General features: G+C 43.3%; 1 protein-coding gene across 1 annotated transcript in view; it reads right to left on the bottom strand.

Annotated features, from left to right (window-relative positions):
* The window catches only part of DHX36 (DEAH-box helicase 36), a 103,283-nt gene that overhangs the window by 15,041 nt on the left and 74,291 nt on the right, over nt 1-13,951 (bottom strand). Inside the window, exons 14-17 of the mRNA XM_077290716.1 lie at nt 6,605-6,669; nt 2,172-2,315; nt 763-880; nt 118-216 (exon numbers count right to left, since the gene is read on the bottom strand). Of these exons, the coding sequence (XP_077146831.1) occupies nt 118-216; nt 763-880; nt 2,172-2,315; nt 6,605-6,669 (426 nt within the window). The remainder of the gene's footprint in view (nt 1-117; nt 217-762; nt 881-2,171; nt 2,316-6,604; nt 6,670-13,951) is intronic.

Below are 13,951 nucleotides of genomic sequence, written 5' to 3'. Positions count from 1 at the left end.
GGCAGGTTCTACTGTTCGGTAACGGCTTCGTAAGATAGGAACTGCCCCACTGTCTTAGACAGACATGTCCCGGCAAGTACACAATGTTTTATGACGGTGTCACATCTTACTACATACCAGTTCCATGAGATGAGTTATTGCCAAGATCATCGCTTCTCTTGATGGCGCATCCATTACTTTTTGAAGGAAAGAAGCAATTCCTCCTAGTTTTAGGATCTAAAAAAATGTGTGTCAATAAAGGATATTGGGAGTCAATAACTTGACAGGAAAAACAAGTCACGGTTAGGCCCCTTTCACACATCAGTCACAATCCGATGGCTCGACGGATCAGCCACAAATTCTCAAAAACTGATGCGACGGATTCGTTTTTCGACGGATCCGACTAGCGGATCTGGCTAATTGGATTGGAGCATGCTCAGTTAAAAAAAAAAAATGAATCAGTCGCCAGATTCCATCATTTGACAGATTTGGAGCCCATAGGTTTCCATTCTAGCAAAAGACAGAAGGTGCCGGATCCGTCACTGTCCGTTTTTTCGACAGACACAAAAAACATTACTTTGTCCGTTGTCTCCGGCCGCCGTACAAACAATTTTCGATGGATGAAATATGAGGCCATCCGTCGCAATCGATTGCTAATACAAGTCTATGAGAAAAAAATGGATCCGGCGGCATCAGTCGCCGGATCCTTTTTTGTTTTCAAAATTCGACAGATTACAACTGATAGCAAAAAACTGATGTGTGAAAGGGGCCTTATAGATCTACCTTGATCTGAAGGCAGAGTTCTTCCAATGGTGTCCTCATGATTTCTGGCAGCTGGTAGTCATCCAGTAGACTTTCCCTCAGTCGGTTGTAAAAATGGTAGCAGTAACCTGGCTTTACCCTGCAAGGGAATAATACAGAAATCAGCCACAAGCCATGTAACAGGTGAACTAAGTTACTCAAAGACACTAGGGTGAGGGTAAATTCATAATTTTGTCATCTCTATTTTTTTTCTGATGACTTTTCTTTTTTATTTGTGTTGGTGTTTTCTTTTTTGACAGAAAAAAGACTCGCAAATCCTAACTAGTGTGAATAGGTGCATACCAGGAGCAGCTACCTCCATACATAAATATACAAAAAAGGTTGCACTCTATCGTGCCAAGTCTAATATGGAATACTTGAAATTTGAATAGCAAAATGGCTTTTGAACATTAGAAAATTATTTAAGAGACGCTTAGCACAGAATTTGATATAATCAAATAGTGTGTGCCCATCAACCGACATCAAGGTGGTTTCATAAACTGATGGGTCCCTGACCTCCCTGTCCAAATGTGAACACTTACCAAAGGCCAATGGAGGTAGCTGCTCCTGGTATGCACCTATTCACACTAGTTAGGATGTGCGAGTCTTTTTTCTGTCATTTCAATGCTAGCTTATTGACTCAGCACTCCTCCCATCACCATGTGGTTTTTAATTGCATCTTATCACACTTGGTCCCGGCCAACTCATATGTAGGCTGTGCTGAACAGAGGTTTTCACATTCACCCAGGCATACAGACTTTGGCCTTTGGTAAGTGTTCACATTTGGACAGGGAGGTCAGGCACCCATCAGTTTATGAGACCACCTTGACGTCGGTTGATGGGCACACACTATTTGATTATATCAAATTCTGTGCTAAGCGTCTCTTAAATAATTTTCTAATGTTCAAAAGCCATTTTGCTATTCAAATTTCAGGTGTTTTCTTTTTTGTTACATAAAATTCTTCAAAATGATGCACATGGGTTTGAATACATTTTGTGGAAAAAGAAAGATGATTTTTTTCATGTCTTATTTCTTGCACTCTTGAGCAAAAAAGTTGATTCTTTAAAATGTTAGTCTCAAACGACACAAAACTTAGACTAACATTGTATTGCAGGAGAGTACTAAAGTGCAGCTGCGCAAGAATGTTGTGAACTGTAGGGGACACACAGCAGAACATGGCTCCATAGGGGGCCATCTGGGAAATCTGGCTGTAGGTGACCGCACTGTGTGATCATTCATACAGCACACCAATACTTTGAAGTGTGTGGTGTGTAATGGATCAGCATATTTATAGGCATTTTACTGTGACCTCTGGAAAGGGAAAAAGTGCATACTAATATCTCATTCGGGCTCCCAGACATGTAGCCATAGACATTACACAGAGCCTTACCTGCCAGCTCGTCCTTTCCTCTGCTTGGCATTCGCATGGCTGACCCACTCTGCTGTCAAGGTGCGGATATTATTGTGAGTGTCATAATTAGATTCCTTCATTTTGCCGCCATCTATGACATGCACCACATCATCTATGGTGATACTGAAATACATAAGGACATAGATCATCACAATGTTAAAAAATGGTGGGCTCCAAACACTCTGATGTCTCCACCCGATGAATCTCAATCTCCCACACAGACTGAGATAATGACCTGATCCCTCCTGCTCCCCTTCACGACCTGAGCTGGCCATGCACATAAGGCGACAACAAGCCAAAAGTCAAAATGTCTCTTTTACGGCCAATGATGGATATAAAACTTTGTGTGAAGAACGTAAGTTTTTTTTTTTTTACATCAGTCGTGTGAATCTATGCAGCCAATACATTCAGTTTTTCTTTACCTGTCATTAGAGTTGGGGCAGATTGCTTCGCAGGACCCAAACCATCGGCCAGGTCTATATCTGCTGAGGCTGGATGGCAGCCCTGAGAATCGCCTCCTACCTCCAGGCCTCCACGGCTCTTCTTTTAATTAGCCAGCATGGTGCAATTTTATGATTGCGATGTGCATGTGCCAGACCGGCTAATCAAACGGAGTCGTGGATGCCAGGAGGCAGGGGTGCAATTCTCAGGCCAGCAGTCTTCTGACATGGCTGATGGTGGGGGTCCTGTGGACTGATTTGTACCAACCCTGTGGCAGGGCATGGTTTTCAAAGTAAATTGGTAAAGAAGAACTGAATGTACTCGATCAAGTATTGACTGCATAGAATCATGATGTAAAAAATTTCCAAATGATCAATCACTATTTCTTGGACAGCAGCTGGAGGTTATTCACAAAGTTTTGAAACCATGATTGGCTGTAAAAGATGACATTTGACTTTTTAGATGACAGTCTTCTTACGTGCATGGCCAGCTGGGGCTGCGAGAGGGAGGAGGAGGATCACGTTGTAAGCCCTTAGCCTGTACGAGGAGTCCCACTTTTTGGGGGGCACAATGATAGCCAGGGATTGATCTGGAGACTACGTCATGAAGAGGCCATCACTGGTGAACATCACACATATTCGACTCCTAGGATTATGGTGTTGGGTGACAATACAGTAGCTGGAAATCTCTTATCTTCATCCTAGGTCGACATTACAGTGATTTTGTTGTGGAACCAGTGGTCCGGCCATTTTTCCAAAGTGTCCCAGGAGCAGTTTTATAACACTGCAGCATCAGGTCGCACGTTGCTCGGGCTAGTGTGAGCCACCTGTGTGCCCTAAATGTGCTACCATTCCCTGCAGTGTCTTCAGACTGTTGTATGTTTCCACGTGCAGGAAACGCTGCGTGTTTGATGCTGCGTAGAGCCGCAGCATCAAACACGCAGCATCCAGATGTTACTGCATAGTGGAAAGGATTTTATGAAATGCTATGCGTGGTAACACGCATCCGTCGGTCCTGCGATTCCGGACATGAGGCGCGTCTTTTTAGAACGCAGCATGTCTGTTTACCTTGCGGTGACGCTGCGCCGCAAGGTATATCAAAGGGCCCTATGTGTGGGGTGCGATGATGTTGGATGTGTGCAATGAACACATCCGGCATCATCGCGTCTACAGAAGGGGGTGGGGCTTAGGGCGGAGCGGGTTTGCCGCTCCGTCCAAACCACCGGCCATCCTGAACGTGGACACATACCCTAAGTGTATTCAACATGGCAGAACACTCCTCAGACGTCTATTAACCCCTTTTCAAAGTTGGGTGTAATAATAAGCCCACATCAAACTCCCCCTGTTTGGTGCAGGCTTCCGCGCTAAGCCAACCCCTTTCTGGGCATGTCAGCTGACCTATACAGCTGACATGTGCCTGCAACAGCTGCGAGCGGAATAGTGATCACCTGCGGCTGTTAACTAGTTAAATGCCTCTGTCAATATCTGACAGTGACATTTAACTCACGCTTACTGGAAGCGCGTCCTTTATCCCGCCCATCGGTGATCGCGGGTCATCGATGGGTCGGCATGATATCAAGGTGGTCGGCGCTCATAGCAAGTGAGCATTTCTGCTACACACAGGCGATCTGATCATCACCTGTGCGTAGCAGAGGGGATCAAAGTAGTGCAGCTTCTAGTTTCCCATGGAGACTATTGAAATATGCAAAAAGTAAAAAAAAAATGTTTTTAAAAATCTAAAAAACATTTTTTAAGAGTTTTTTTAAAAGTCCAAATCGTCCCCCTTTCACCCTATTAAAAAAAAAAAAAAAAAAAAAAAATCATACGTGTTCAGAATTGCCTGATCAATATAAGAATTAACATGATCAGTAAATGGTGTAACGAGAAAAAAGTCACCGCAACATTGCATTAAAATGCAATAATGGGCAATCAAAATATCGTGTCGGCACCAGAATTATATCGCTAAAAACGTCAGCTCAGCACATGTTTGGTGTCTATGAACTTGTAATGACCTGGAGAATCATAATAGCAGCCAAAAAAACGGTGGAATTGCATTTTTTTTTTGCAATTTCATCACACTTGGAATTTTTTTTGCCTTTTCCAGTACATGATATGTTAAAACCAGTAGTGTCATTCAAAGGTACAACTTGTTGGCCACATTGACTGGAAAAAAAAAAAAAAATGAAACCGCAAAAACGTAAATACCCCTGGTCGTTAAGGGGTTAATAACCTCATTGATAGCAGCCAAGGCATGCAAGTGCATGTTTTTCTGCGAATGGTGCTCAGAATAAATTGTGATGTTTTAAATGATTGGCTACCATTCTTTAAAAGGGAACCTGTCACCCCCAAAATCGAAGATGAGCTAAGCCCAACGGCATCAAGTATCCTGAAAGATGAGAAAAAGAGGTTAGATTATACTCACCCAGGGGAGGTCCCGCTGCGGCCCGATCCGATGGATGTCGCGGTCTGGTCTGGCGCCTCCCATCTTCTTACGATGACGTCCTCTTCTTGTTTTCACGCTGCGGGTCTGGCTCCGGCATACTTTGTTTGCCCTGTTGAGGGCAGAGTACAGTACTGCAGAGCGCAGGCGCCGGGCCTCTCTGACCTTTCCCTGCGCCTGCGCACTGCAGTACTTTGCTCTGCCCTCAACAGGGCAAACAAAGTACGCCTGCGCCTGAGCCGCGGCAAGACAAGAGAACGTCATCGTATGAAGATGGGAGACCCCGGATCGGACCGCAACGCCCATTGGACCCGGACCACAGCAGGACCGCCCCTGGGTGAGTATAATCTAACCTCTTTTTCTCATCTTTCAGGATACATCGGGGCTTATCTACAGCATTACAGAATGCTGTAGATAAGCCCCTGATGCCGGTGGGCTAAGCTCATCTTCGATTTTGGTGGTGACAGGTTCCCTTTAATAATTTCCATACAATTAACAACATGTGCCTCCATGCTGAGATTTACATAGTTTCAATGTTGAGAACTGTAGTTTAAAGAAAACATTCTTCTATGAAGCCCAGTCACAGGCCCCATATACATTCTATGACTCGGGAGCTTAGGCAACTCATTTAAAAAGGTTGTCCACTACTTAAACATTAGTGTCCTACCCTTAGGATAGGTCATCAATGTCTGATCAGTGGGGGTGCGACACCATACACCACTGGGGATCATTTGTTCTCGGTGTTTGCGGCCAGAACTGACCAGTAGCTCTATCTACTGTATAGTGGTCACTGCAGGGTACTGCACATTCGGCCCCTATTCAAATCAACAGGAGTTGCATGTGTGGTACCCAGCAGCGACCACTACACAGTACATGATCCATAAATCAGAAATTGTTAAAAGTAGTGGACAACCCCTTTAAAAAAAACTGACTCCCATCAAAATTTTTATCCTCTTAATACATTACAATCATCATATTATACAGCACTGTGTATTTACATTTGCTAATTTTTCCCTTCTACACAGTTAATTCTTCTCTTTTCCATTAGGTCTATGACATCATGTGATTAAAAACTGACTGGTTGAATCCTTCTCAGCTTTATGTAGAAACAGGTCAATTTTCCCTGCATGACTCATGAGTCACAGCAAAAGTCCCTGGTAGGGGAAAAGATCGGAACAGCTGGATAAGTAGTTAAAGAGGGGAATGATTCATGCAGGGAAAAGGAACTGAGACAAGAATAAGTAACAGGGTGGAAAGACAAAATGAGCAATTGTAAGTACATAGTGCCATATAATATGATGAATGCAATATACTAAGAGGATAAAAACTTAGTGCATAAGGGACCCTTAACAGCTCATCTTCCTCCTCTTCTCAATCAATTAGTGACTTTTTCACTCTAGAGGGTTTTTTTGTTGTAATTTCCAATTTAAACAAAGAACTGTATTGTATGGTTATTAAAAAGAGGAACAAAACCATCAAAAATCCAAACGGTGCAAGCAATGTCTAGATGCATTGTAAATTACTTTTCTTACCTTGTCTCTGCTATGTTTGTCGCTATTACAATTTTCCGGACTCCAGGAGGGGGGGTCTTGAATACCTGAGAAAATTAGATTTTTAGTTGAGGCTTTTGCATAGCACAATACATTTTTTTCACACCAAATTTCCTGCATACTGGATTATTAATGAGTTATATACCGGTGCGCTCCCTATAGTGGTGGTTACAGGAAGCCTCCATGGATTATTAATGAGTTATATACCAGTGCGCTCCCTATAGTGGTGGTTACAGGAAGCCTCCATGGATTATTAGTGAGTTATATACCGATGTGCTCCTTATAGTGGTGGTTACAGGAAGCCTCCATGGATTATTAATGAGTTATATACCGATGTGCTCCATATAGTGGTGGTTACAGGAAGCCTCCATGGATTATTAATGAGTTATATACCGTGCGCTCCCTATAGTGGTGGTTACAGGAAGCCTCCATGGATTATTAATGAGTTATATACCGATGTGCTCCATATAGTGGTGGTTACAGGAAGCCTCCATGGATTATTAATGAGTTATATACCGATGTGCTCCCTATAGTGGTGGTTACATGAAGCCTCCATGGATTATTAATGAGTTATATACCGGTGCGCTCCCTATAGTGGTGATTACAGGAAGCCTCCATGGATTATTAATGAGTTATATACCGATGCGCTCCCTATAGTGGTGGTTACAGGAAGCCTCCATGGATTATTAATGAGTTATATACCGGTGTGCTCCCTATAGTGGTGGTTACATGAAGTCTCCATAGATTATTAATGAGTTATATACCGGTGCGCTCCTTATAGTGGTGGTTACAGGAAGCCTCCATGGATTATTAATGAGTTATATACCGGTGCGCTCCCTATAGTGGTGGTTACCGGAAGCCTCCATGGATTATTAATGAGTTATATACCGGTGCACTCCCTATAGTGGTGGTTACAGGAAGCCTCCATGGATTATTAATGAGTTATATACCGGTGCGCTCCCTATAGTGGTGGTTACAGGAAGCCTCCATGGATTATTAATGAGTTATATACCGGTGCGCTCCCTATAGTGGTGGTTACAGGAAGCCTCCATGGATTATTAATGAGTTATATACCGGTGCGCTCCCTATAGTGGTGGTTACAGGAAGCCTCCATGGATTATTAATGAGTTATATACCGGTGCGCTCCCTATAGTGGTGGTTACAGGAAGCCTCCATGGATTATTAATGAGTTATATACCGGTGCGCTCCCTATAGTGGTGGTTACCGGAAGCCTCCATGGATTATTAATGAGTTATATACCGATGTGCTCCTTATAGTGGTGGTTACAGGAAGACTCCATGGATTATTAATGAGTTATATACCGGTGTGCTCCTTATAGTGGTGGTTACAGGAAGTCTCCATGGATTATTAATGAGATATATACCGGTGTGCTCCTTATAGTGGTGGTTACAGGAAGACTCCATGGATTATTAATGAGTTATACACCGGTGTGCTCCCTATAGTGGTGGTTACATGAAGCCTCCATGGATTATTAATGAGTTATATACCGGTGTGCTCCTTATAGTGGTGGTTACAGGAAGCCTCCATGGATTATTAATGAGTTATATACCAGTGCGCTCCCTATAGTGGTGATTACAGGAAGCCTCCATGGATTATTAATGAGTTATATACCGGTGTGCTCCCTATAGTGGTGGTTACAGGAAGCCTCCATGGATTATTAATGAGTTATATACCGATGCACTCCATATAGTGGTGGTTAAAGGAAGTCTCCATGGATTATTAATGAGTTATATACCGTGTGCTCCCTATAGTGGTGGTTACAGGAAGCCTCCATGGATTATTAATGAGTTATATACCGGTGTGCTCCCTATAGTGGTGGTTACAGGAAGCCTCCATGGATTATTAATGAGTTATATACCGATGCACTCCATATAGTGGTGGTTAAAGGAAGTCTCCATGGATTATTAATGAGTTATATACCGTGTGCTCCCTATAGTGGTGGTTACATGAAGCCTCCATGGATTATTAATGAGTTATATACCGGTGTGCTCCTTATAGTGGTGGTTACAGGAAGCCTCCATGGATTATTAATGAGTTATATACCGGTGCGCTCCCTATAGTGGTGATTACAGGAAGCCTCCATGGATTATTAATGAGTTATATACCGGTGTGCTCCCTATAGTGGTGGTTACAGGAAGCCTCCATGGATTATTAATGAGTTATATACCGATGCGCTCCCTATAGTGGTGGTTACAGGAAGCCTCCATGGATTATTAATGAGTTATATACCGATGCGCTCCATATAGTGGTGGTTACAGGAAGCCTCCATGGATTATTAATGAGTTATATACCGATGCACTCCATATAGTGGTGGTTAAAGGAAGTCTCCATGGATTATTAATGAGTTATATACCGTGTGCTCCCTATAGTGGTGGTTACAGGAAGCCTCCATGGATTATTAATGAGTTATATACCGGTGTGCTCCCTATAGTGGTGGTTACAGGAAGCCTCCATGGATTATTAATGAGTTATATACCGATGCACTCCATATAGTGGTGGTTAAAGGAAGTCTCCATGGATTATTAATGAGTTATATACCGTGTGCTCCCTATAGTGGTGGTTACAGGAAGCCTCCATGGATTATTAATGAGTTATATACCGGTGCGCTCCCTATAGTAGTGGTCACAGGAAGCCTCTATGGATTATTAATGAGTTATATACCGGTGTGCTCCCTATAGTGGTGGTCACAGGAAGCCTCCATGGATTATTAATGAGTTATATACCGGTGCGCTCCCTATAGTGGTGGTTACATGAAGCCTCCATGGATTATTAATGAGTTATATACCGGTGTGCTCCTTATAGTGGTGGTTACAGGAAGACTCCATGGATTATTAATGAGTTATATACCGGTGTGCTCCTTATAGTGGTGGTTACATGAAGCCTCCATGGATTATTAATGAGTTATATACCGGTGCGCTCCCTATAGTGGTGATTACAGGAAGCCTCCATGGATTATTATTGAGTTATATACCGGTGTGCTCCCTATAGTGGTGGTTACAGGAAGCCTCCATGGATTATTAATGAGTTATATACCGATGCGCTCCATATAGTGGTGGTTAAAGGAAGTCTCCATGGATTATTAATGAGTTATATACCGATGCGCTCCATATAGTGGTGGTTAAAGGAAGTCTCCATGGATTATTAATGAGTTATATACCGGTGCGCTCCCTATAGTGGTGGTTACAGGAAGCCTCCATGGATTATTAATGAGTTATATACAGGTGCGCTCCCTATAGTGGTGGTTGCAGGAAGCCTCCATGGATTATTAATGAGTTATATACCGGTGCGCTCCATATAGTGGTGGTTACAGGAAGCCTCCATGGATTATTAATGAGTTATATACCGGTGCGCTCCCTACAGTGGTGGTTACAGGAAGCCTCCATGGATTATTAATGAGTTATATACCGATGCGCTCCATATAGTGGTGGTTAAAGGAAGTCTCCATGGATTATTAATGAGTTATATACCGATGCGCTCCATATAGTGGTGGTTAAAGGAAGTCTCCATGGATTATTAATGAGTTATATACCGGTGCGCTCCCTATAGTGGTGGTTACAGGAAGCCTCCATGGATTATTAATGAGTTATATACCGGTGCGCTCCCTATAGTGGTGGTTGCAGGAAGCCTCCATGGATTATTAATGAGTTATATACCGGTGCGCTCCATATAGTGGTGGTTACAGGAAGCCTCCATGGATTATTAATGAGTTATATACCGGTGCGCTCCCTACAGTGGTGGTTACAGGAAGCCTCCATGGATTATTAATGAGTTATATACCGTGTGCACCCTACAGTGGTGGTTACAGGAAGCCTCCATGGATTATTAATGAGTTATATACCGTGCGCTCCCTATAGTGTTGGTTACAGGAAGCCTGCATGGATTATTAATGGGTTAAATACCGATGTGCTCCATATAGTGGTGGTTACCGGAAGCCTCCGTGGATTATTAATGAGTTATATACCGGTGCGCTCCGTATAGTGGTGGTTACAGGAAGCCTGCATAAATTATTAATGAGTTATATACCGATGTGCTCCATATAGTGGTGGTTACAGGAAGCCTCCGTGGATTATTAATGCGTTATATACCGGTGCTCTCGCTATAGTGGTGGTTACAGGAAGCCTGCATGGATTATTAATGGGTTATATACCGATGTGCTCCATATAGTGGTGGTTACCGGAAGCCTCCATGGATTATTAATGAGTTATATACCGGTGTGCTCCCTACAGTGGTGGTTACAGGAAGCCTCCATGGATTATTAATGAGTTATATACCATGCGCTCCCTATAGTTGTGGTTACAGGAAGCCTGCATGGACTATTAATGAGTTATATACCGTGCGCTCCCTATAGTGGTAGTTAAAGGAAGCCTGCATGGATTATTAATGAGTTATACCAGTGCGCTCCCTACAGTGGTGGTTACAGGAAGCCTCCATGGATTATTAATGAGTTATATACCGGTGCGCTCCCTATAGTGGTGGTTACCGGAAGCCTCCATGGATTATGAGTTATATACCGTGTGCTCCCTATAGTGGTGGTTACCAGAAGCCTGCATGGATTATTAATGAGTTATATACCGGTGTGCTCCCTATAGTGGTGGTTACAGGAAACCTCCATGGATTATTAATGAGTTATATACCGATGCGCTCCCTATAGTGGTGGTTACAGGAAGCCTCCATGGATTATTAATGAGTTATATACCGGTGCACTCCCTATAGTGGTGGTTGCAGGAAGCCTCCATGGATTATTAATGAGTTATATACCGGTGTGCTCCCTATAGTGGTGGTTACAGGAAGCCTCCATGGATTATTAATGAGTTATATACCGATGCGCTCCATATAGTGGTGGTTAAAGGAAGTCTCCATGGATTATTAATGAGTTATATACCGATGCGCTCCATATAGTGGTGGTTAAAGGAAGTCTCCATGGATTATTAATGAGTTATATACCGGTGCGCTCCCTATAGTGGTGGTTGCAGGAAGCCTCCATGGATTATTAATGAGTTGTATTCCGGTGCGCTCCATATAGTGGTGGTTACAGGAAGCCTCCATGGATTATTAATGAGTTATATACCGGTGCGCTCCCTACAGTGGTGGTTACCGGAAGCCTCCATGGATTATTAATGAGTTATATACCGATGCGCTCCCTACAGTGGTGGTTACAGGAAGCCTCCATGGATTATTAATGAGTTATATACCGTGCGCTCCCTATAGTGGTGGTTACAGGAAGCCTGCATGGATTATTAATGGGTTATATACCGATGTGCTCCATATAGTGGTGGTTACCGGAAGCCTCCGTGGATTATTAATGAGTTATATACCGGTGCGCTCCGTGTAGTGGTGGTTACAGGAAGCCTGCATGGATTATTAATGAGTTATATACCGATGTGCTCCATATAGTGGTGGTTACAGGAAGCCTCCGTCGATTATTAATGAGTTATATACCGGTGCTCTCGCTATAGTGGTGGTTACAGGAAGCCTCCATGGATTATTAATGGGTTATATACCGATGTGCTCCATGTAGTGGTGGTTACCGGAAGCCTCCATGGATTATTAATGAGTTATATACCGATGCGCTCCATATAGTGGTGGTTACAGGAAGCCTCCATGGATTATTAATGAGTTATATACCGATGCGCTCCATATAGTGGTGGTTACAGGAAGCCTGCATGGACTATTAGTGAGTTATATACCGTGCGCTCCCTATAGTGGTGGTTACAGGAAGCCTCCATGGATTATTAATGAGTTATATACCGATGCGCTCCATATAGTGGTGGTTACAGGAAGCCTGCATGGACTATTAGTGAGTTATATACCGTGCGCTCCCTATAGTGGTGGTTAAAGGAAGCCTGCATGGATTATTAATGAGTTATACCAGTGCGCTCCCTACAGTGGTGGTTACAGGAAGCCTCCATGGATTATTAATGAGTTATATACCGGTGCGCTCCCTATAGTGGTGGTTACAGGAAGCCTCCATGGATTATTACTGAGTTATATACCGGTGCGCTCCCTATAGTGGTGGTTGCAGGAAGCCTCCATGGATTATTAATGAGTTATATACCGGTGCGCTCCATATAGTGGTGGTTACCGGAAGCCTCCATGGATTATTAATGAGTTATATACCGTGTGTTCCCTACAGTGGTGGTTACAGGAAGCCTCCATGGATTATTAATGAGTTATATACCGTGCGCTCCCTATAGTGGTGGTTACAGGAAGCCTGCATGGATTATTAATGGGTTATATACCGATGTGCTCCATATAGTGGTGGTTACCGGAAGCCTCCGTGGATTATTAATGAGTTATATACCGGTGCGCTCCGTATAGTGGTGGTTACAGGAAGCCTGCATGGATTATTAATGAGTTATATACCGATGTGCTCCATATAGTGGTGGTTACAGGAAACCTCCGTGGATTATTAATGAGTTATATACCGGTGCTCTCGCTATAGTGGTGGTTACAGGAAGCCTCCATGGATTATTAATGAGTTATATACCGGTGCACTCCCTATAGTGGTGGTTGCAGGAAGCCTCCATGGATTATTAATGAGTTATATACCGATGCGCTCCATATAGTGGTGGTTACCGGAAGCCTCCATGGATTATTAATGAGTTATATACCGGTGTGCTCCCTATAGTGGTGGTTACAGGAAGCCTGCATGGATTATTAATGAGTTATATACCGATGCGCTCCATATAGTGGTGGTTACAGGAAGCCTCCATGGATTATTAATGAGTTATATACCGGTGTGCTCCCTATAGTGGTGGTTGCAGGAAGCCTCCATGGATTATTAATGAGTTATATACCGGTGTGCTCCCTATAGTGGTGGTTACAGGAAGCCTCCATGGATTATTAATGAGTTATATACCGATGCACTCCGTATAGTGGTGGTTACCGGAAGCCTGCGTGGATTATTAATGAGTTATATACCGGTGTGCTCCCTACAGTGGTGGTTACAGGAAGCCTGCATGGATTAGTAATGAGTTATACCAGTGCGCTCCCTACAGTGGTGGTTACAGGAAGCCTCCATGGATTATTAATGAGTTATATACCGGTGCACTCCCTATAGTGGTGGTTACAGGAAGCCTCCATGGATTATTAATGAGTTATTTACCAGTGCGTTCCCTATAGTGGTGGTTACAGGAAGCCTGCATGGACTATTAATGAGTTATATACCGTGCGCTCCCTATAGTGGTGGTTAAAGGAAGCCTGCATGGATTATTAATGAGTTATACCAGTGCGCTCCCTACAGTGGTGGTTACAGGAAGCCTCCATGGATTATTAATGAGTTATATACCGGTGTGCTCCCTATAGTGG

This window comes from Ranitomeya variabilis, chromosome 2, assembly GCF_051348905.1.
Source record: "Ranitomeya variabilis isolate aRanVar5 chromosome 2, aRanVar5.hap1, whole genome shotgun sequence".
NCBI lineage: Eukaryota > Metazoa > Chordata > Amphibia > Anura > Dendrobatidae > Ranitomeya > Ranitomeya variabilis.
The sequence above is the reverse complement of the archived record's forward strand: the minus strand, read 5'-3'. Positions and strand labels throughout refer to the sequence as shown.